At 47.9% G+C, this 24,739-nt stretch overlaps 1 protein-coding gene across 1 annotated transcript in view; it reads right to left on the bottom strand.

Annotated features, from left to right (window-relative positions):
- Positions 1–24,687, bottom strand: part of LOC138762135 (uncharacterized) — a 32,625-nt gene extending 7,938 nt beyond the window's left edge. The window contains exons 1-3 of the mRNA XM_069935623.1: positions 24,567–24,687; positions 23,873–24,215; positions 6,630–6,787 (exon numbers count right to left, since the gene is read on the bottom strand). Coding sequence (XP_069791724.1) covers positions 6,630–6,787; positions 23,873–24,215; positions 24,567–24,687 — 622 coding nt within the window. The remainder of the gene's footprint in view (positions 1–6,629; positions 6,788–23,872; positions 24,216–24,566) is intronic.
- Positions 24,688–24,739: the final 52 nt, after the last annotated feature.

Below are 24,739 nucleotides of genomic sequence, written 5' to 3'. Positions count from 1 at the left end.
ATAAAGCAAGGTGGACATATGCGAGCGTTTTCTCTTTGAAGTGGCGAAAGATGAGAAATGACTTAGTAAAGGTATGTTAGATTGCGAGGGGCTTAGATACACATTGTTCCTGAGGCTCTATGGGGCACTGGTAAGACCCCATTTGGAGAACTATGTGCGGTTTTGGGCCCCCTATCTTAGAAAGGATGTGATGTTTTTGGAGAGGGTGCAGAGGAGATTTACTAGGATGATTCCTGGAATGCAGGGGCTGACGTACGAGGAGCATTTGGCAGCTCTTGGGTTGTATTCGTTGGAGTATCGGAGAGTGAGGGGGATCTCATAGAGACATTTTGAAATTTGAAAGGTTTGACAGAGGGGATGTAGATAAGATGTTTCCCTTGATGGTGAATCGAGGACAAGGGGCCACAGTCTTAAAATTAGAAGTTGTCCAATTAAAACAGAGATGAGGAAGACCTTCTTTAGTCAGAGGGTCGCCGATCTGTGGAACTCACTGCCGCACACAGCAGTGGAGGCCAAATCACTGGGAGAATTTAAACAGGAAATGGACAAGTATCTCATTAGTCAGGGTATCAAGGGATATGAGGAAAAGGCTGGAAATTGGAACTAGGTGTGAACATCATTCAGTTTAGTGTGGAATCATGGAACAGACTTGATGGGCCAAGTGGCCTACTTCTGTTCCTCTATCTTGTGAAATAGCAAATAAAAGAGGATATCTGTTTAAGGTGAGTGGAGGAACTTTAGGAGGAATATCAGAGGTATGACATTTGGTGGGTGCCTGTCATCTGAGAACATGGTGGTTTAAGTGAAACACACACAAAGCTGGAGAAACTCAGCAGATCAAATACTGTCCTTTATAGAGCAAAGATAAAGATACAGAAACGACGGTTTGGGATTGAGTCCTTCATCAAGGTACGGGAAAATGTCAGCAGGCATCCGAATAAGTGAGTTGGGGGGAGGGTGGTCACAAAGGCAGGAGTAAATGGGTGGAGAAGGATGGTTGACTGGATGAATAAAGAGGGAAGGGGAGGATAACTGGAAGGGGGGAGGGAAGGGGGAGTAGAGAGTTTAACAGAAACTGTAAAAGTCGACATTAATGCTGGAGAGGGTCTAGACGGAAAGTCAGGTGTTGTTCCTCCAATTTGCAGGTGGTCTGGGTGCGAGAGTACAGAAGGCCTGTAATGCACTGCCTAGGTGGTCGATACAATATGGGCATTCAATAGACTCTTAAATTGGCACATGGTTGTAAAATAAACAGAGAGTTATATGTGTGATGTGGAGAGAACATTAGATTGTTGCAGTGCTAGTTTACACGAGTGGGGACAACATCCTTGCTGAATGGCCTGTAATGTTCGATGTTCCGTTTTCTTTCAAAATTGTCATCTGAAGTTCTCCTTCATTGCAACATGTGCCTTTCCTCCTCACTCAAATGTAAGGCTACTGGACTTCAATTAATTTGATCTTCTACAACACTGACATGTGAGCTTTGTCTTGCCTGATAAGAGCTATTCCCAATGACATCCCTCCAGTTCTTGTTTAATAACATCATAATGTACCCTTTCCCATTCAATCATTTCCCATGAGGGTCCAATCATATGGTTATTTGCAACTATTTTAGGTGTCCATTAACAATTCTCCATTAACAATTAACATTAACAATGGCGTGAAGCAAGGCTGTGTTCTCGCACCAACCCTCTTTTCAATCTTCTTCAGCATGATGCTGAACCAAGCCATGAAAGACCTCAACAATGAAGACGCTGTTTACATCCGGTACCGCACGGATGGCAGTCTCTTCAATCTGAGGCGCCTGCAAGTTCACACCAAGACACAAGAGAAACTTGTCCGTGAACTACTCTTTGCAGACGATGCCGCTTTAGTTGTCCATTCAGAGCCAGCTCTTCAGCGCTTGACGTCCTGTTTTGCGGAAACTGCCAAAATGTTTGGCCTGGAAGTCAGCCTGAAGAAAACGGAGGTCCTCCATCAGCCAGCTCCCCACCATGAGTACCAGCCCCCCCCACATCTCCATCGGGCACACAAAACTCAAAATGGTCAACCAGTTTACCTATCTCGGCTGCACCATTTCATCAGATGCAAGGATCGACAACGAGATAGACAACAGACTCGCCAAGGCAAATAGCGCCTTTGGAAGACTACACAAAAGAGTCTGGAAAAACAACCAACTGAAAAACCTCACAAAGATAAGCGTATACAGAGTCGTTGTCATACCCACACTCCTGTTCGGCTCCGAATCATGGGTCCTCTACCTGCATCACCTACGGCTCCTAGAACGCTTCCACCAGCGTTGTCTCCGCTCCATCCTCAACATTCATTGGAGCACTTTCATTCCTAATGTCGAAGTACTCGAGATGGCAGAGGTCGACAGCATCGAGTCCACGCTGCTGAAGATCCAGCTGCGCTGGGTGGGTCACGTCTCCAGAATGGAGGACCATCGCCTTCCCAAGATCCTGTTATATGGCGAGCTCTCCACTGGCCACCGTGACAGAGGTGCACCAAAGAAAAGGTACAAGGACTGCCTAAAGAAATCTCTTGGTGCCTGCCACATTGACCACCGCCAGTGGGCTGATATCGCCTCAACTCGTGCATCTTGGCGCCTCACAGTTTGGCGGGCAGCAACCTCCTTTGAAGAAGACCACAGAGCCCACCTCACTGACAAAAGGCAAAGGAGGAAAAACCCAACACCCAACCCCAACCAACCAATTTTCCCCTGCAACCGTGTCTGCCTGTCCCGCATCGGACTTGTCAGCCACAAACGAGCCTGCAGCTGACGTGGACATTTACCCCCTCCATAAATCTTCGTCCGCGAAGCCAAGCCAAAGAAAAAAGAACGAAAAAGAAGAGGTGTCAACAAATAATGATAATTATTCACACCAAAAAAAAATGCACTCACAGAACCTTCGATTCCCTGACGAGGGATGCTTCACTTAACAAGTATCAAACCTTTGCTGATCCAAGGAACCCTCTTGGATGTGTTTAACAAACTGTGCCCCATCTAAGGCTCTGGATGTCTCACATGTAGAAATCTTTTTCGCTTCTTCTGGTTCTCCATCCCATAGGACGATGATGGTTCCTTCCAGTCAATTTGTGGGGTTTCTATGAGCATACCACACTACTCAGAATGGAACAGCATGTGTGTGAATGGATTTAGGTGAGTAGGGGGTTGCACAGGTCCAGATCCAACCTCTCGACAACCCCTCCTGGATCCAGCAGCATGGTGAGGTCCAAGACGGCCGGGTGAAGTTGTGTTGCAGTGAATGGCCAGACCAAGCTTTGATGCTTTGCGCTTCATGGTACGTGTTTGCTGTTGATCCAATGAGAGGGTTCATCTGCCCTATGAGAGGTCTTGTTTTACATCCTGTAGGGTGTCTTGCCACCCTCTACACCAGGAAAGCCTGGTGGGGGAGCTGGTTTAGTCGCCGACCGCCCGACCATGTGGCAGATAGTACTGGGTTACATGGTACCTACCAGTAGCACTCAGATGAGTGACCTGACCTGACATAGAACATAACAGCACAGTACAGACATTCGGCCCTCGATGTTGTGCCTACCCATATATTCCTACTGAAAAAAGTAATAAATCCTACCGATCTTGTAACTGTCCATTTTACATTTATCTATGTGTCTAAGAGTCGTTTAAATGACCCCAATGTTCCGGCCTCCACCACCATCCCTGGAAAGACCTTCCAGGCCCCCACAACTCTGTCTAGATAATGTAGCCCTGACGTGTGTCCCCTAAACATCATTCCCTTCACTGTGTATGCATGTCATCTAGTGTTTGCTGATCCTGCCCTGGGAAACAGGCGCTGACTGTCCATCCTATTGATGCCATTCAGAATCTTGTAGACCTCTATTAAGTCTCCTCTCATCCTTCTAGGCTCATAGGAAAAAGTCCCAGCTCTTGTCTCATGGTTTATTTTCCAATCCAGGCAACATCCTGGTAAATCTGTGCACCCTCTCCATAGCTTCCGCACCCTTCCTATAATGAGATGACTAGAACTGAACACAATAATTAAAGAGTGGGTCTCACTAGAAATTTTTGGGAGTTAGAACATGACCTTTCAGCTTTTGAATTCAATTCCCCTATTAATGAAGTCCAGTATCCTGTAGTCCTTCCAAACTCTCCTACCAACCTGGGTGGCGACCTTGAGAGATGTCCAGATTTGGACCCCAAGATCTTTCTGTTCATCCATGCCCTTTTGTAATTGACCATTAACCTATAACACTCACCATCGCTATTAGTGGTTCTCAACCTTTTTCTTTCCACTCACACACTACCTTAAGTAATCCCTCTGCCATCGATGTTTTGTGATTAGTAAGGGATTGCATAAGGTAGTCTGTGAGTGGAAAGAAAAAGAAACAGGTTCATCCCTCATTGACTCGTTCTGTGCACGGTTTCAGAACTCCAAAGAAAATGGGACAATGACCATTTTTCTCAAGCAAAATATTTCAGTAACATTTGTGTCCAGATCAATGATTCACAACCTTCTCTTCTGTTTGTTGAAGCATGGAATAACCAGACAACACAGAGCGGCAACCTCTGACAAATGCTTTACTGTTAAATTCATCAATACAATGTAATAACAGGAGCCCCGGATATGGCGTCCACCACCAGCCAAGCTCTGTCTCCTTCTTTTAACCAGTGCGCTTCACGGGGACTGTCGTAGCGAGTACAGAGGAACATGTAGGTGACGTACATGACAATAATTATAGTTCAGCAGTGAACAGCCCAGTTCAATCCCTATATTTTGGGTGGGGCTTCCAACGATACACGTTATGTAGTAGCCATTGGTGGAAGTGGATGCTTGGGGTGCTTCAGCTCAAAAGGATGGGCCATCCGTGGTCTCAGGGTTGTGGCCATTTGATTCATGGATTGTAACTGAGGGAGCTCCACCTACCCCGGGTTCATGTTCCAGATCCTGGTTTATAGTCTCAGAAGGAATGGTTCGGGATGGGGGTGGCTCCCTTATGGGTAGGATGTGTCGACGGTTACTCCGATACATCCTTCCTTCTGATGTCACCAGATATGACCTGGGCTCCTGGCAGCTCCTTTCAACTATGCCCCTACGGTCATAGTCCTGTGGAGTCTGCATCCCTTATGACTTGCCCTTCTGCTAATGGCACGAGCAGCCGGCTATTTCTGACTCAGCCCCTTTTTTGTGTTCGCCTCCTGTTCAGCAGTTGGGATTTAATTTCTTGTGGGTTCTTTAGCTGAGGCTCCAAGAGTCCCCTTGCCACAGGCAGAGTCGTCTGTGTTTTCCTGGACGTATCGTTGTGCTGGAGAGCCCAATATGGCATCACCGGGGATATTCCTTAGGTGCAGCAGGTTTAGGAACACATCCATATTCTCCCTGTGCTCCTCACGGCTCCTTCAGCCGACCCGTTTGACTGTGGGTACTCCGCTAGTGATGTGGCTGAAATCCCAGGTTGCTGCAAAGCGTCTAAATCTGGAGGCCATTGACTTCCTGGGCCACAGGATAACCAGGAAAGGGACAACACCGCTACCCAGCAAAGTAGAGACCACCAGGACATTGCGACTATGGAAAAGCGGGATCAGGGCTACTGGAATCCATCAATGCTGCCCGGCTATTGTTGGATACTGACATGAGAGGCATCTGATGCTGAGTACAAATGAAAATCAGCGGCAAAATATTTCAGGTGAGTTTTACTAACACAATATGTCAGCGTTATTATGCTAAATTCAATTAGAAGTTAATTTAATGTTTCTCTGACTTCAGACGTGATACAGCAAATCGGAAATTAGCTGTGCTCAGCTTGAATTTGTCGGTAATAATACCATATTTACCTTCAGGAAGCAAACCTGAAAAATACACTGATATGGCTTTAATCTCAGATCTTTGGAGCTCTTCTGAACACGAATGGTTCCTCTTGGCAAACAATTACTGACACGTGTGTGTGTGTGTGTGTGTGTGTGTGTGTGTGTGTGTGTGTGTGTGTGTGTGTGTGTGTGTGTGTGTGTGTGTGCGCGTGTGTGTGTGTGTGTGTGCATGTCTGTGTCTGTGTGTGTGCATGTCTGCGTCTGTGTGTGTGTGTGTCTGCTTGTCTGTGTGCATGCGTCTGCTTGTCTGTGTGCATGTGTCTGTGTGTCTGCATATGCATGTCTGTGTGTGCATTTGCATGTGCGCGTGTCTGCATGTGGGTGCCTGTGTGTCTGTGTGTGCGTGTCTGCATGTGTGTGTGTGTGTGTGTGTGTGTGTGTGTGTGTGTGTGTGTGTGTGTGTGTGTGTGTGTGTGTCCGTGTGTGTCTGTGTGTGTCTGTGGTAGTTTTGCTTTACCAATGCAATGTATATCTGCCATTGACTGGCCTCCCATCTGCCTCGTCATCAGTGCTAGACTTGATTGCCTTTCCCATCACCACCAAATTACTGGTGGAACATAATCATTTCAGTCGTCCATGATGGTTTTTGTTCAAACAGCACGACAATCAGCTGACAAATTCTCCTCAATAGAACCGAGGACTATTTTGTTTGATGCAGTGAAATGGAAGCCTGAGCCTGTAGTTGGGCCGTGGAATGGGCTCCAGAGCTGTATGTTACAACATTTTATTGAGGGTATTACGGGGTACAGAGCAAGTGTGAACGAATATTTCAGCCTACCTGAACCTACATGCGATGGGGCCTTTCTAGCAAATACCTCCACCTCGCAGAGTTCCAGGATTTTATCTCGTCCAGGGAGCACAATTTTCACATATCGACCAGTAAATCCATCACAATCGAATGTGTAGTTTGTGGACACTGACTGAATGGTTCCGCAACTGAAAATAAAAAGAAGAATTTATCGCGGTGAGCGCCGATGTCTGGGGAGAAGAGCTGATGAACAGGTGCAGGAATAAAGGCAGAACATTCGGCCACTCAAGCTGGCACCATCATTTAAACAGGAGCAGATCCATTCTCCTACCCAGTCCCAGTCCCTGGATCTTCTAGTCATAACCTTTGATATCCTGATCATTCAGACATCTATCAATCCTTGCCTTCAACGCACACAAACCACTTGGCTTCCACAGTCGCCCGCGGTAGCAAATTTCAGGCTTTCACCACTCATTGTCTAAAAAGAATTCCTCCGCATTTCTGCTTTAATTCAGGAGATCTTATAGAAACACCCTTCAAGACTGAGTTTGTGCCCCCTTCTGCTGGACTCCCCTAACGTCTGAACAAAACATTGGAACATCAACTCTTTCCATGCCTTTCAACATTTGGAATGTTTCTGTGAGGTCCCCCCTAATGATTCTGAACTCCAAGGAGAACCATTCAAGGGCGATCAAAGGTTCCTCATATGCTAAATCCTCCAATCCAGGAATCATTCTTTTCAATCATCTCTGGCTAGTCTCCAATTGCCGCACATCATTTCTTAAATAATGAACCCCAAACTGTAGCACGTACACAAAGTTAGGCATCTCTTATGCTTTCTAAAGTCTCCACGTGTCCTATCTCTCTAGACATGAATGGGCCCGTTGCCTTCCTCAACAATGACTCAACCTGGAGGTTAAGTGGTTCTCAACCTTTTTCTTTTCTCAACCTTTAAGAAATCTCTACGCTATCAGTGCTCTGTGATTAGTAAGGGATTGCTTCAGGTGGGATGTGGGTTGAAAGGGAAGGTTGAGAATCGCTGCTCTAGACCCAATTGTTACTGAAATTTTTTGCTTGAGAAAAATTGTCATTGGTCCATTTCCTTTGGAGATCTGAAACGGTGCACATAACGAGTCCATGAGGGACGATTAAAACAGTGGCTTTCAAACCCACTAATCACCTTACTAATCACAGAGCTCTGATGGCATAGGGATTATTAAAGTGGGATGTGAGTGGAAAGAAAAAGGTTGAGAACCACTGATTTAAGGTATCCTGCATGAGGACTTACAAATTGCTTTGCATCTCCGATTCTGAATTTTCTCCCCATACAAATAACAGCCTGTCCCTTTTATACCTTCCACCAAAGTTCACGATCGGAGCCTTACCAACATTGCATTTCACGTCAGTTCTTTGCCTGTTCTCCTAATCAATCTGTCTAACTGCAGCCTCCTCATTTCCTGATCACCACCCATCCCTCTGCCTAGCTTTGTACCATCTCCAAATTTATACAAAAGGGATTCACTTTAGGACTGGAATAAGTGGAAGGTAAAAAAAAGTTTCTATCTCCACCTCTCTAATCTTTAACATTTTCCCAGTCCTGTCTCTCCCACTAATTTGTAATTTCTTGTTTGACCTTTCTTTTGGTTTTACTTTGAACATAAGAAATAGGAGCAGGAGTCGGCCATTCGGCCCATCGAGCCTGCTGCGCCATTCAATAGGATCATTGACTCAATTCCACCTACCTACCTTAATTCCTTTTTTATATAAAAATCTATCTAATCATGACTCTGTGGGAAAAACAGTTTTTCCTCATCTCCGTCTTCAATCTACTCCCCTGAATCTTGAGGCCGAGTCCCCTAGTTCTGGTCTCACCTACCAGTGAAAACAATTTTCCTGCCTCTCTCTCCCTTTCATAATTTTATCGGTTTCTATAAGATCTCCTGAATTTGAGTGAGTCCAATCCTAGATGATTTAGTGTCTCCTCGTAGGTCAACCCCCTCACCTCCGGGATCAACCTGGTGAACTTCCTCTGGACAACCGTGAAGGTCAGTACATCCTTCCTTAAGTATGGAGACCAGAACTGTACACAGTTCTCCAGGTGCAGCCTCACCAGGACCTTGTACAGTTGCAGCATGACCTCCCTGCTCTTGAATCCAATTCCCCAAGTGTTGAAGGCCAACACTCCATTTGCCTTAATAACCTATTGTAACTGCAACCCAACATTTTGGGATTCATGCACGAGCCCTCCCAAGTCCTTCTGCCTGACAGCAGCCTGCAGTCTTTCATCAATTCTCTTGCCAGCCAGAGTTGTATCGTTTTTCAAAGTTTTGAAAATAAAAAATCCCAGACTGGACCTTCCTTGTTTCTTGCAGAAACTGTAGACATTGCTGCTTGCCATCCTCCCTGCTAGTGTTTGTTTCCCATGAACTTTGGCCTGTAAACGTCTCATCCCTCTGGAGTCCCAGTTATTCCCCTAGTGTTCTGACATGTCTGCAGTTTTTACGAGCTTATCGAGTTCTGTTAGCCATGACGAGATCTGACTTTACTTTCACTGAGAAGTCAGAATGCTCAGGGGTAGCAGCCTTTTAACAGGGCGTGTTTCTTCCAAGGAGACTTTAGTAGTTGAAAGTGGTTTACAACCTACCTGTTGATGCAGAAAGGAGTCACATAATATATGTTCAAACATGGGGAGCAAAGCAGGTGAACATCGGTACCTACAGATACTGGAAACTGGAGCAAACGGCTGAATACTGGAGGGGCCCATGGACTCGAGCAACGTCCATGGCAATAGGTCAGCAATGATCCGGACTGAATCCTTGAATCAGGATGACGAAGAGAGGTGCATAAACCTGAATGCACGGCGGCTTGGGGAGAGGAGCACAGGATGGTAGGTGAGTACTTTTGGAAGATATAGCAAATAGTAATTAGTTTGGTCATTGATGGGAGGATCAGGCAGAGGGCCAAGGAAGATGGAGAAAGGAAAGGCAAGGTGGGGATCCAGATTGTTATAGATAGAGAATTTGGGCTAAAAAGGGTTTAAGTTAAAATGTGATGATCAATCATAAAAGGGGGCTAACCACTAGAGTTTAGCTGGAAAATGTTACAACAGACTTGCAACAGATTTAACTACAGAGAGACATGCAGGAGCCAAAGATTGATAAAGAGTGAAAAACAGGATTTGGTGTGAGCAGAGGTCATGAATGATCGTGGTGTGCGTGACTAACAGTAATCAGGATGATTCTGCAAAAACTAACCAATTAAAGCAGTGTAGTGGAGATACCGAAGGACAAGCAAATTGTATAAAAAACAACGCACTGTATGTATCGGGGCTCGACTTGGCGAGAAGCCGGTTGAGTCCAACTCTGCAGACTTGTGAATAAAGCTTGTCGTGTCACCGATCTTAAAGAGACTCATTTGTGAGAATTTGTGTTTCTGATAATTTGGGGACTCGTCCGGGATCTACACTCCGGCCGTGGGGGGAGGCGAGAAAGGGGGACGTCGGAGGTGGTGCACCCCGCTGAGTTCAGCGGCTCCTAGTCCCTTGCTCGTCGACTCGGGCGGCTTGAGCGAGTGGTATCCGGACAAGGTGACATGACAAGACGAAAAGGAGAGGGGTGATGGTTCAATCCCCAGGAAGACACCGGTAAGTGATGACTTACGATTGTGGTGTGGGGATTGACGGACGAGACCACCCAGGTAACAGTCATGATGGAGTAAAAATATAAATAAGGTGTAAAGAGGGTGGCGTGAGGACCCCGTCGTGGGACCTTAGGATAGACCCCAGGGAAACCTCGGCGGGAACCGACGGAGGGATAGTACCTCCGACGAGGCGACCGAGACGAAAGGGAGTAGGGTCCCGAAAACGAAGGGGGTCCTCAGCCACGATAAACGGATCTAGGCGGGAAAATGGGAGGAACAAAGTCTAAGGGCTCGTCTGAAGGATCGGGACTTTTCCCGGGGGTTCCTCCTGACAGCCCTTTGGGGAGAATGTTTGAAAATTGGGATAGTAGACGATATCGAGACAAAGACAAGAGAAAGATGGTTCAATATTGTCTCCTTTGGTCGAAACAGCCTATCAAAGGTTCCTCGGTCTGGTGGCCGAAATTTGGATCTGATGAGGATTGGGTTAGACAAGCATTAAACATATATGTAAATTCGAGACCAAAGGTGAATCAAGAAGAGTCAGCATATGCATTTTGTTGGGTTCCCTGGCCAGGATCCTTAACAAAATGTTTTAAATTGGGGGTAGCGGGAGAAAAGAAGTGGGAACCTTTGGACAACCTCCCCCACCTCCTTATGTTCCCCAGGCGCCCACGGCGCCCGAGGGAAACTTGCTGCTGGAGGGGGAAGGTGATGAATCTGATTGTCCAGGAAGGGGCCAGAAACGGAGGGATGAATTAAGTGAAGTCATTGAACTAAGGGAGTCGGAGCCTAGACTTCCACCGGTGGACCGACCCTGGACCAGATCCCAGACTGGTCCAGGACCATCGAAGGCTCCAATAAGCCTAAATCCCCTGAGGGAAGTTCCTATGGTAGGACCGGGAGGGGGAACGGGATACGTAAATGTTCCCCTAACCAGTACTGAGGTGCGGGGATTTAAGAAGGAAATGAAAAATCTGTTGGAAGATCCCATGGGACTGGCCGAACAGTTCGACCAGTTCCTGGGACCAAACACATATACCTGGGAAGAGATGCACGCAATAATGGGAACATTATTCTCACCCCAGGAGAGGCAGATGATTCGACAGGCTGCCCTCCTTATGTGGGAACGTGAACAACCTGGGGACCCCAGACCCCATGAACAAAAATATCCCCTGAATGAACCCAGGTGGGACAAACGAACACCCGAGGGATTGACAAATATGAGACAATATAGAGAGTGGATGATTAAAGGGATACGGGAGGCTGTGCCAAAGGGTCACAATTTCACCAAGGCATTTGGGAACCACCAGGGGAAAGATGAGTCCCCTACTGATTTCTTGGAGAGGGTGAGAAAGAATGTCCAACAGTATGTGGGTGTGGACCCTAGTACGCCAATGGGTGAACAGCTTATTCGAATCTGTTTGGACAAATGCTAGAACAGATCTTGGCGGACTATCCACGGTCCGATGACTCCCAATTGATGCAGTATGTGGATGATCTGCTGTTATCAGGGCCCAAGGAACAAGAAATGAGGGGAGATACAATTAGACCTTGAACTATCTAGGGAAAAAGGGTCTGCGAGTGTCCAGGAACAAGTTACAGTTCGTTGAGAGGACTGTGGTGTACCTGGGGCACCAGATAAGTAAAGGACAGAAACGGATTACCCCTGAAAGGATTGCGGGAATCACCAGAATGCCGTTACCCCGTAATAAGAAGGAAATAAGACAATTCCTGGGGCTCTTAGGTTACTGCAGGTTATGAATAGAGGACTACTCGGCGTTGGTGAAGTTTATGTATGAAAAGCTGACAAATGAGGATGAACATCCATTGAAATGGACCCAGGAGGAGAAGGGATGGTTTGAGGACCTGAGTCGTTGCCTGACGCGGACCCCGGTACTCACTCTGCCCTCTTTGAAGCAACCCTTCCAGCTATTCGTCACCCATAATCAAGGAACAGCTGTGGGGGTTCTGACGCAGGAAAAAGGCGGCCAGCGACACCCAGTGGCCTTCCTGTCCAAAATGATGGACCCAGTGTCTCGTGCATGGCCGACGTGCATCCAGGGAGTAGCGGCTGCTGCTCTGTTGGTGGAGGAGGCACGCAAACTCACTTTTGGAGGAAGGATGACTGTGTACACCCCCCACTCTGTGAGTGTTCTATTAGCACAAACCGCCCATTGATGGCTGACTGATTCCCGCATATTAAAGTACGAGACCATTTTAATGGTCGGAGAAGATCTACAGTTTGCTAAGAATAATAGTTGCAACCCAGCTCAGTTTTTATATGGCGGTGAAACAGGGGAAGAAGTGGAGCACGACTGTGTCGAGTTGACAGATCTCCAGACCAAGACCCGAGAGGATCTTCGCGATACCCCCCTGGGAGAGGGATATGAACTCTACATTGACGGCTCCGCCAGATGTGTTGACGGAATGAGGAGAAGCGGGTATGCCATAATAGAAGGAGATGCTTGGGAAGTGGTAGAATCTGCGAGGCTACCCGGAAGCTGGTCGGCACAGTCCTGCGAACTATATGCCTTGCAGAGGGCCCTCAGGGTACTGGCAGAGAAAACTGGGACAATTTACACTGATTCCAAATACGCATACGGGGTAGTGCATACCTTTGGTAAGATCTGGAAGGAACGCGGTCTGATTACATCAAGAGGGAAGGAGTTGGCACACGAACAGATGATTACTCTGACCCTGGAAGCCCTGACATTACCCTGGGAAATAGCAGTGGTCTACATACCAGGCCATCAGAGAGGAGATACCCCGACCGCGATTTGGAACAGACGGGCTGATGAAGAGGCCAAAAGGGCAGCCATGCAATGGGAAGTCCGCTTGCTGACCTTAATCCCAGTAAGACCAGGTATAGAAAAGGCTCCCATTTTCACTGCTAAGGAAGAAACGGACATGGCTCAGCTGGGCGCATGCCGACTGCCGGATGGAACATGGAAGACCCCAGATGGAAGAATGGTTCTAAATAAGGAAATAACTCGCAATATTTTAAAACACCTGCATCATCAGAGCCACTGGGGCACCCAGGCCTTGTGCGACACAGTGCTTCGAGACTATGTGTGTAAGGGGATCTACACTTTGGCCCAACAGGAGGTGCAGAACTGCCACATCTGCACAAGAATTAATAAGAAGGTAATGAGGACGGGCACCGTGGGAGGTCAACCGTTGGCCATACGCCCCTTCCAAAGAATCCAGATCGACTTCACGGAGTTACCTCAGGTCCAAAGGTGGAAGTATCTGTTGGTGATGGTAGATCACTTTACCCGATGGGTGGAAGCCTTCCCAACAGTGAATGCTACTGCCTTCACAGTAGCTCGCCTCCTCCTAGAGCATGTGATCCCCAGATATGGCATAATGGATTCTATAGACTCGGACAGGGGTCCACACTTTTACTCCAAAGTTCACCAATTGATTTGTGATGCCCTGCAAGTGTCTTGGAAACTGCATACCCCTTGGCATCCGCAAAGCTCAGGGAGGGTTGAGCGTATGAATGGAACCCTAAAGACGCAATTGACAAAATTAATGGTGGAGACTAAAATGCCTTGGATAAAGTGTCTGCCCCTGGACTTATTGAGAATTCGTACTTCCCCACGCAGGGATGTGGGGGGTGTCCCCTTATGAGATGATGTTTGGGCTTCCCTTCTGGAGTAAAGTTGAGGGGTGTCCCACCTTGGGGGAAGGGGATATTTTTGTTAGGAACTATTTACAGGTACTGTCACGCTCTCTTACAGATTTACGGAAGAGGGGACTATTGACACAAACACCGCCCTTAGACTTCTCTCTACACAAGGTGGAACCGGGAGACTGGATCCTCATCAAGACCTGGAAAACCGAAAGACTCCAGCCAAAGTGGGAAGGTCCATTCCAAGTTCTCTTGACTACAGAGGCTGCAGTGCGAACAAGAGAGAGGGGGTGGACGCACGCATCCAGATTTAAGGGACCTGTAGAGGCGCCTCAGGACCCTGACACGGACTCAGATTGGACTTGTGTTCCTGGGGACAGTCCTCTTACTTTGCGACTTTGCAGGAGGACTTGATTGACAATGTTATTGTTATATGCTTTGGTTTTTCTTGGTTTGCCTCTGTCTTTGTCAGGTCTGAAGTGTAAGAGGTGCAGAGACACAGTGGTCCTTTTTCAGGACCGCACTTGGGAAAGACAGGAGGGTAGTTTCATTTCCCATACCTCAGTTTCTAAGAAATGCTGGGCAGACAACACCACCCAACATCCATATACCCCTTGTACGGAGCACGAGGGAAGTAGTGTGAGTTATTATATACAGATTCCTAATCGCACTCCTTTCCCTCTTAACGGTTGGCCCTGGGAGGGTGAGTCCGGCCCACCATGCCCTGATGGACTCTGGTTCTGCATACACCAGCGCACTGTTCCGGCAGAGAGTCCCATCCCACCCTCGGGAGTGCCTGCCCCTTTGTGGCCTCCGGATTTGGCCCCGCTCCAGCACGGTGCACTTGGGACAGTGGGGAGATGATTGGCCTCTGGAACGGATAATTGAGTATTACGGTCCCGCTACATGGGCCCAAGATGGATCCTGGGGTTACCGTACTCCTATTTAAATGCTGAATCGCATTATTCGCTTGCAGGCGGTCCTTGAGATTGTTACAAACCAGACGGCCTTGGCCCTGCAATTGCTCGCATCCCAGCAAGGTCAGATGCGCTCTGCCATCTATCAGAACCGTCTGGCCCTGGACTATTTGCTGGCCACAGAAGGGGGTGTGTGTGGGAAGCTTAATTTGACAAACTGCTGCTTAAAGATTGATGATAATGGCCAGGCCGTTCGCAGGATCGCTGATAATATTCGTACTTTGTCCCATGTACCAGTCCAGACCTGGCATCCTCTCACAAAATTGACTTGGCTGGACAATTGGTTTGGAGGAACCTGGTGGCGCAGCTTGTTGTGGGTCATCGGGGGTGTTTTGTTCCTCCTGCTTGTTTTGCCCTGCCTCATTCCCTGTCTGCGCAGCCTCGTGACTTCGATGGTCCAGCAGACCATGCAGCCAGGGGCCCCGGGAGACCCAGTTAGGATTTTAGTCCAGCACGAGATTGATCTATCAGAAGATGGTTCTCTTCCCTGGGTTAAGATCCCCATTCAGCAATAGTACACACATTTTAAAGAAAGAAAGGGGTGGATTGTTATAGATAGAGAATTTGGGTTAAAAAGGGTTTAAGTTAAAATGTGATGATCAATCATAAAAGGGGGCTAACCACTAGAGTTTAGCTGGAAAATGTTACAACAGACTTGCAACAGATTTAACTACAGAGAGACATGCAGGAGCCAAAGATTGATAAAGAGTGAAAAACAGGATTTGGTGTGAGCAGAGGTCATGAATGATCGTGGTGTGCGTGACGAACAGTAATCAGGATGATTCTGCAAAAACTAACCAATTAAAGCAGCGTAGTGGAGATGCCGAAGGACAAGCAGATTGTATAAAAAACAACGCACTGTATGTATCGGGGCTCGACTTGGCGAGAAGCCGGTTGAGTCCAACTCTGCAGACTTGTGAATAAAGCTTATCGTGTCACCGATCTTAAAGAGACTCATTTGTGAGAATTTGTGTTTCTGACACAGATGAAGGAAGGAGATGGGCAAGTCGAGAGGGTGGATGGTAGGAAAGGCACGGGAAAGACACGGTCGGATGCAGCCCGATTGATGGTGAAAGCAAGGAGGAGAAGGTGGTAGCACATCGTAGATTGATTTTGATTCCATCCAGCAAAGACGGCCAAGTGGGTGGTTACTCCAATTTGGATATGGTCCCAACCTGGCAGTACAGTATACACTGGACAAGCACAACAGAGTGGCAGTGGAAAGTGGAATGCAATTGACCGGTCAGCAGGAGTTCTGTAACGTGAAGGCTAACGGAGCGAATGTGCTGACCAAGCAAATGCATCTCTATGCTCGGTTACAATGATGTAGAGGCGATACCCAGTGAGCGCCGAATTTTGGTAACAACCCCTGCCATTTGGCAGTTGAAGTGTTGCCTCACTTGGAAGGGTGTCCCCTTTATTCAGGAAAGCCCATGGCCCTCACATACATCCCCTCCACTTTCCGAAAATCTATCCTCGCCCATTCCCACCACCATCCTCAAAATCGCAATTGCAATGTTTCACCCATCCTCACTGACCACTCTACTATCCCCATAACCAACATACAAGACTCTGCAATTTCCGTCCTTTCCCATAGGCTCTCACTACCAGACATACTCTATTTTCTGAAGCGATTGATCTCTCCTTGACTCCTGTGTCCACTCAATCCTTCCTACTAATCGCACATCTTTCACTTGATCAGTGACGGCCACAAGTGGCAAACCTCTGTCCACACCTCCCCTTCTCCATATGTCAGAGCCCCAGTTCATCCTGCTATGCGATGCCACACTTCACCTGCAAATTTGTGGGGTTCACCCACTTCATATTGTCCTTCCCGTGTGGCCCATTGACGTTCGAGAGATGAGGCATGAGTTGGCGGTTTTCTGCTTTGAGCACCTTTGCTCCATCCGCCAGGACATGGAGGATTAACCAAAGGCAGCAAATTTTCATTCCACTTCCCAATATCTGTCCTTGCCTCCCCGCGCAGTTGGGGTGAACTCATTCAAAAATTGCCTTCCCGCCCAGTCGGGGTGAACTCATTAACAAATTGCCTCCCCGCCCAGTCGGGGTGAACTCATTAACAAATTGCCTCCCCGCCCAGTCGGGGTGAACTCATTCACAAATTGCCTTCCCGCCCAGTCGGGGTGAATTCATTCACAAATTGCCTGCCTGCCCAGTCGGGGTGAACTCATTCACAAATTGCCTCCCCGCAGAGTCGGAGTGAACTCATTCACAAATTGCCTTCTCACCCAGTCGGGGCAAACTCATTCACAAATTGCCTTCCCGCCCAGTCGGGGTGAACTCATTCATAAATTGCCTTCCCGCCCAGTCGGGGTGAACTCATTCATAAATTGCCTCCCCGCCCAGTCGGAGTGAACTCATTCACAAATTGCCTTCTCACCCAGTCGGGGCAAACTCATTCACAAATTGCCTTCCCGCCCAGTCGGGGTGAACTCATTCACAAATTGCCTTCCCGCCCAGTCGGGGTGGACTCATTCACAAATTGCCTCCCCGCGCAGTCGGGGTGAACTCATTCACAAATTGCCTCCCCGCCCAGTCGGGGTGGACTCATTCACAAATTGCCTCCCCGCCCAGTCGGGGTGAACCCATTCACAAATTGCCTTCCCGCCCAGTCGGGGTGAACTCATTCACAAATTGCCTTCCCACCCAGTCGAGGTGAACTCATTCACAAATTGCCTCCCCGCCCAGTCGGGGTGAAATCATTCACAAATTGCCTCCCTGCCCAGTCGGGGTGAACTCATTCACAAATTGCCTCCCCGCCCAGTCGGGGTGAACTCATTCACAAATTGCCTTCCAGCCCAGTCGAGGTGAACTCATTCACAAATTGCCTTCCCGCCCAGTTGGGGTGAACCCATTCACAAATTGCCTTCCCGCCCAGTCGGGGTGAACTCATTCACAAATTGCCTTCCCGCCCAGTCGGGGTGAACTCATTCACAAATTGGGGGAACAACAGCTTGCATTCAACTTTAATAGCGCCAATCAAACATTGGCTTCTCCGATGTCCGCAAACATCTCCGCTTGTTTCCCCGTGACTGTATGTCCCCACTCCTCCTTCTCCTTGCCTTCTCTTCCCCACCTTCGCCCTCTCGAACTGCCTGTCCCGCACACCTTCCCTCTTCCTACTTCTTTTCCGCCCTCCTATCAGAGTGAATCCTCCTCAGGCCCCCGGTCCTGCTCCTATCACCAAATTTTTAAACAGTGCCTGACTCAACTGCTCCGACCAGCTGCTTATCCCCTGTGGTGATGGGCTATTACACCACTAGGTCACCAGGGTCGGCTTGTATATCAAGCTGACCGGAGCTAGGCTCCTCCATTCTGACCTAGGCTTGCACAGAGGCAAGACCTAGCTGTATATATTAGTCTTTTAAAACTAGCATTTAACTTACACTCTGTCTCGTGTGGTTGATGTTAGTCACATCCCCCACACCTAGAACCCTATCTTCTTTTTGTACAGAATTTAAAATACCACAGCCGAAAAAGGAATGCGCGGGGATTTGGAGTCAACCCCTGTCCCGCGATTTAACCTGCAGCATCCCTGCAACCTTTTGGAGGAAGCCTGCAGTGTAAATCATACTGGAAAAGTTCTTTGTCAGTCCTTCACTTGACTGCACATCCAGCCCCTGGGACTGTTGCCCTCGAAGACTTGCAGTCCGGTAATGGGCCCAGTGGGAATGACCACACAGGCAGTCATTAGGTTCATTGTTTCCCGCTATTTTCCCAACATTGCAGTCTACAAACCATAATAGCCACGAGATGGTGAAGTCCCAGTATTTACTGTCTGTCCTGCATTGTGTCTGCCTGATAGCAGGGAAATGTCCATTGTGACTGAAAGAGAGTTTATTGTTATTTTGCAAGTTTCCTTCAGATTTGTTTGAGCCGCGATCAGTAAATAACTGGAAATCATGTCTCTGAAACAGCCAACCATGATCTCTGGTTGATCAATCAGACTGATGAGACCTCTAGATCAAATGTTCACATCACCGGGTCAGTTAGTGCTCCTTCCCTACTCTATCGTCTGCATGACAACTCGAGAACATTGGACGTATGTCGACGAAGCTGTTCAGACATATCCCCTAATTCAATATGATCTGGCCTCTTCACCTACTTATTTCCAGATTGCCACGACATGTAATTGCTCGCTATTTTAAATACCGTAAATATTCGTGTATAATGCGACTCCCCATTTTTGAGGGGAAAAATTTGGTTTGGCTGTGAGTTAGAGGAGGCGGCGACTGGAGTTTGGGCGACTATCGGAGCACCCAGTGAAGGAGCGGCCCAGTGAAGGAGTGGGTCCCTGAGACTTTGGCTCGAGAGGCTTTGGCGAGCAGAGGCTGAGGACGAGCGTGCTGGACTAAAGGTAAGACATTCACAGTTAATTTAGTAAGGTGTGAGGAGAAGGAGGAAGGATGTGTGTGAGGACAGTTTTCTGCTCTCAGTGTCACATGTGGGAAGTCATGGAGTCTTCACGTCTCCCGGACATCCACGTGTGCACAAAGTGTGCTGAGTTGCAGCGTCTAAGGGACCGAGTTGGGGAACTTGAGCTGCAACTCAATGACCTCTCTCTGGTTAGGGAGAGTGAGGCCATCACGGACAAAGAGTGTGGCCTGAAGGACCGGGTCAAGGAACTTGAGCTGCAGCTCAATGACCTCTCTCTGGTTAGGGAGAGTGAGGCTATTGTAGACAAGAACTACAGGCAAGTGGTCACACAGGGGCCACAGGAGGAGGGGCAGTGGGTTATCGTTAGGAGGAGGAAAGGGAGGGGTCAGGTTCATGTGCAAGCACCCGAGACTGTAATTCAGTAATTGGTTCTGCACCTTGAGTACTGAGGAGGGGGATAGTCGACTATGGTGGGCAGAGGTGTGGAGTCAACCTCTGTGACCCAGAAAGGAAGGGATAAAAGGAAAAAGGTGATAGTTATAGGGGATTCAATGGTTAGGAGGACAGACAGAGGTTTTTGCGGACGCGATAAGGAAAATCGGATGGTGGTTTGCCTCCTTGGTGCCAGGGTCTGGGAAGTGACTATGTGTGTTCAGAACATCCTAAAAGGGGAGGGTGAGGAGCCTGAGGTTGTGGTACATGTTGGTACCAATGATGTTGGAAGAAAGGAGATAGTCGTCCTGCAGAATGAGTATAGGGAGTTGGGTAGGGAGCTTACAAGGAGGACCGCACATTAGGGGTAATCTCTGGATTGCTTCCTGTGCCACGTGACAGTGAGGGCAGAAATAGGATCAGGTGGAGGTTAAATGCGTGGCTAAAGGGGTGGAGTAAGACACAGGGTTTCAAGTTCTTGGACTACTGGGACTTTTTTTGGGGGAGATAGGACCTATTCCGTAATGATGGGTTACATCTTATTTCCAGAGGGACGAGTCTCCTGGCAGGGGCATTTGCTAGGGCTGTCGGGGGGGCTTTAAACTAGTATGGTTGGGGACAGGGTTTCGAGTTAGGCAGGACAGCAGGGTGAGGGTTAGTAGGATAAGGAAAGAGACAAGTTTGAATAATTTGAGGGAGGAAAAGCAGGAAGTTGTAAAAAGATGTTGTAGTGACAATTGTGAGAATGGTAGAGAGGAGGATATGTAGAAGGTAGGATGTAGGAGATCCCTGAGATGTATTTATTTTAATGCGAGGAGCGTAGTAAGGAAGCTGGATGAGTTAAAGGTGTGGATTGACACGTGGCATTATGGTGTTGTGGCCATTAGCGACATGTGGTCGAAGGAAGGTTGTGACTGGCAGTTGAATGTTCCAGGATTTCACTGCTTTAGATGTGACTGAGTTGGTGGATTAAGAGGGGGAGGTGTGGCATTACTTGTCAGGGAGGATATTACAGCAGTGCTGAGGCAAGATAGACTGGAGGGCTCATCGAGGGAAGCAGTGTGGGTAGAGCTGAAAAATAAGAAGGGTGAGGTTACTATTATGGGGGTATATTAGAGGCCTCCAAATGGGGAAAGGGAACTGGAAGAGCAAATGTGCAAGGAAATAAGTGAGATGTGCAGTAGGAATAGGGTGGTGTTGGTTGGGGATTTCAATTTTCCAAACATAGATTGGGAAACGCAGTCAGTAAGAGAGCAGGATGGCTTCGAGTTTATGCATTGTGTTCAGGATTGCTTTTTGCATCAAAATGTTGAGAAGCCAACTAGAGGGGGAGTAGTTTTAGATCTATTGTTTAGGAATGAAATGGAGCAGGTGATGGTGAGTGTTGGAAAGATCTTTGGATCCAGTGATCACGGGTCCATTACCTTTAACTTAATGATGGAAAGAGATAGGTCGGGTCCGAGGTTGAAGGTCTTCGCGTGGGGGGAAGGCCAGATTTGCCTTCTTGTGGAGAGTTGGGGTGAGCTGATCTTTTTGCTGGAAAGGATGTAGAGGAAATTTGGCGGGTATTTAGGGGTGAAATTTTGAGAGTACAGGATCTTTATGTTGAACTAAATGTTCGAGGGAGCCATGGTTTTCTGGTGAAATTAAGAAGTTGGTTCGGGACAAGAGGGAGGCCTATACCAAATATAAAAACAAGAGATTGAGGAGATGTATGGTCATTACTTAGATTGCAGGAAGAACCTTAAGAGGGAAATTAGAAAGGCAAAAATAAGGTATGAGGTGTCCATAGCTAATAAGGCGAAGGTGAATCCTAAGGGTTTTTACAGATACGTGAACAGTAAATGGAGGGTTAAGGATAGAATAGGTCCACTGGATGATGGGACCGGTGAACTATGTCAGGAACTGTATGAGATGGGAGAAGTATTGAACAATTTTTTCTCGTCTGTATTCATGAGGGAAAGGGATATTGGGCTATAAGAGATAAGAGGGGCAAAGGGCTTAGTTATGGAAAGGATAGGGATTAATAAAATAAGAGTTTTGGAGCTTCTAGGGTCAATAAAGGTGGATAAGTCTCCTGGTCCTGATGGGATTTTTCCCAGGACTTTAAGGGAGGTCAAGGAACAAATAGCGGGGGCACTGACAGTGATTTTTCAAAGATCACTGGAGGAGGGGTTGGTACCACAGGATTGGAGGGTTGCAAATGTAGTTCCATTGTTCAAAAAAGGCATTACGTGTCGGCCAAGTAATTATCGGCCAGTAAGTTTGACTTCGGTGGTGGGGAAGGTTATGGAGGATATTCTTTGAGATAGTATATATGCATATCTGGATGGGCAAGGATTGATTAGGGGCACCCAGCATGGGTTTGTAAAAGGAAAGTCATGTTTGACGAACCTTGTAGAGTTTTTTAAGAAAGCGACAGAAAAGGTGGATGAAGGTAGAGCGGTGGATGTGATCTATTTGGATTTTAGTAAGGCTTTTGAGAAGGTTCCACATGGAAGGTTAATAAGGAAGGTTCAGTCACTGGGAATTAGTAGAGAGATTGTGATATGGGTTCAGAGGTGGCTGGGAGATAGACAGCAGAGAGACATGGTAGACAACTGTATGTCAGGTTGGAAGCCTGTGACGAGCGGAGTGTCTCAGGGATCGGTGCTGGGTCCTTTGTTGGTTATCATTTATATTAATGATTTAGAGGAGGGTGTGGTTAACTGGGTAAGCAAATATGCGGATGATACGAAAATAAGGGGAGTGGTGGATAGTGAGGAAAGTTTTCTTGGATTACAGAAGGATTTGGTTTGTTTGGAAGAGTGGGCTGAAAGATGGCAGATGGAATTCAATGTAGACAAGTGTGAGGTGTTGCATTTCGGTAAAAATAACCAGAATAGGACATATACAGTTAAGGGGAGGGCACTGAGGCTCGCAGAGGAGCAGAGGGACCTGGGGGTTATGGTACAGAATTCACTGAAGTTGGATTCCCATGTAGACAGGGTGGTTAAGAAGGCGTATGGTATGCTGGCCTTCATAAATCATAGTGTAGAGTATAGGAGCTGGGAGGTGATGCTGCAGCTGTTTAAGGCGTTGGTGAGGCCAGGTTTGGAGTATTGTGTTCAGTTCTGGTCTCCAAATTATAAAAAGGATATAGATAAGGTGGAGAGGGTGCAGAGAAGGTTTACAAGGATGTTGCCTGGCTTTCAGCATCTGGATTACAGGGAGAGATTAAGGAGACTGGGACTTTATTCATTGGAACTTAGACGGCTGAGAGGGGATTTGATAGAGGTATTTAAAATTATGAAAGGAATAGGTAGACTAGACATAAACAGACTCTTTCCCCGAGGGCAGGGGAGGTTGGAACAAGAAGGCCATGAGTTAAGGGTAAGGGGGAAAAACTTTAGGAGAAATATTAGAGGATGCTTTTTCGCTCAGAGAGTGGTGGCAGAATGGAACGATCTTCCGAATGAGATAGATGCGGCAGGGTCCTTCCTGTCATTTAAGAGAAGGTTGGATGTGTACATGGAGGTGAGGGGGTTGGAGGGCTATGGGCGGAGAGTGGGAGAGTTGAGCTAGTGGAGTTGTTCTAGTGAACCGGTGCGGACTCGAAAAGCCGACATGGCCGGTTTTTGCTCCGTAAATGGTTATATGGTATAATACGACCCCCCTTCCCCTCACCCGCCTGAGTCGCGTTGACGTCTCTCACAAACCCCCCTCCCCTCACCCGCCTGAGTCGCGTTGGCGTCTCTCACGACCTCCCCCCTCACCTGCCCGATTCATGATGTCGTTTCTCACGACCTCCCCTCTTCTCGGCCGCCCAAGTCACGCTGCCGTTCGCCTGCTTGCCCGCCCAAGTTGTGCTGCCGCTTGCCCGAGTCGCGCTGCTGCTCACCCGCAGAAATTTAAAAAATTTTTTTACTCTCGAGTATAATGCGACCCCCCCCCTATATTTGAGGGAGGAAAGGGGGAAACATTTTTTGCATTATACACGAATATTTACGGTAATCCTCTCGCTCAACCATCAGTCACAATTATTGTCTTTGTACAAGAGTGAAGTCAATGTTGCTGTGTCAGTTTGCCCTGTTACTTTAAGAGCATCCAACATCATGAACCGTGCGTGGAACCCCCCCCCCCCCGCCCCCCCGCCCCATAATTTCAACAGGGACTGACTGATGGAGTCAGTATGACCGCTGATAACTTACAGTTTGTTGGAATTCCCGTGGTTCTCCAGCGAATTGCTGATGTGGATCTCGGCTCCAAGGATCCTTTCTCTACAGCAGTCCTTCCTGTTGATAATTCGGACTTTGGACACAAGGTGATTCGCTTTTAAGTCGACTCTCCACCAGGGGTTGTCGCTTTCCTTTGTGTGCGAGCAGGAACCCTGCTTGGCATCCGCGTTATTGTTGCCGTCAATGGCTCTGTCCGCAGATGCCCCGTAATCGGTGCTGGACTGCGTCGCTGTTCCCCAAAAAGCTACGTTTCCTGTTGAGTGATAATATAATTTGTTTTGGGTGTCACAGATGGTATAGTAGTGGCGCACCACGCCTTGACAGCGCCAGCGGTCGGGACTGGGCTTCCAACCCCGCACTGTCTATAAGGAGTTTGTTTTCCCCCTGTCTGTGTGGGCTTTCCACAGGGGCTCTGGCTTCCCCCCACCATTCATAATGTAATAGGAGTGCCAGTAAATTGGGCAGTACAGACTCATGGCCTGTTACTGTGTTGTATGTGTCAACCTCTAATGGACTCATTGGTACTGATTATACCTACATTACACAAACACTGCAATAGCAGTCGACTCGTCTTCTTCAACATGTCAGACAGAGAGAAGACCTGAGCTTTCATCCCTGCCTCAAAAATATATTCGGCTTGTCCAGGCAGTAGAAGAGGCCCCATTACACTGCTGGCCAGCAATGTGGGGCTTGATCTTGGATCTGGCTCTGTGGGTAGCAATGGGAATGTCAAACCTGCCACAGTAACCTTTCACCCTGGGACCCACGGCCTCCAGGAGAACACTCATGCTGGCCCCTCTCACCCTTGCCCTTCCCCAAGCTCTCCTGGATTTTCTCCCC

Source organism: Narcine bancroftii, chromosome 1 (genome assembly GCF_036971445.1).
Source record: "Narcine bancroftii isolate sNarBan1 chromosome 1, sNarBan1.hap1, whole genome shotgun sequence".
Classification (NCBI taxonomy): domain Eukaryota; kingdom Metazoa; phylum Chordata; class Chondrichthyes; order Torpediniformes; family Narcinidae; genus Narcine; species Narcine bancroftii.
This window is presented reverse-complemented; position numbering and strand designations above follow the sequence as displayed.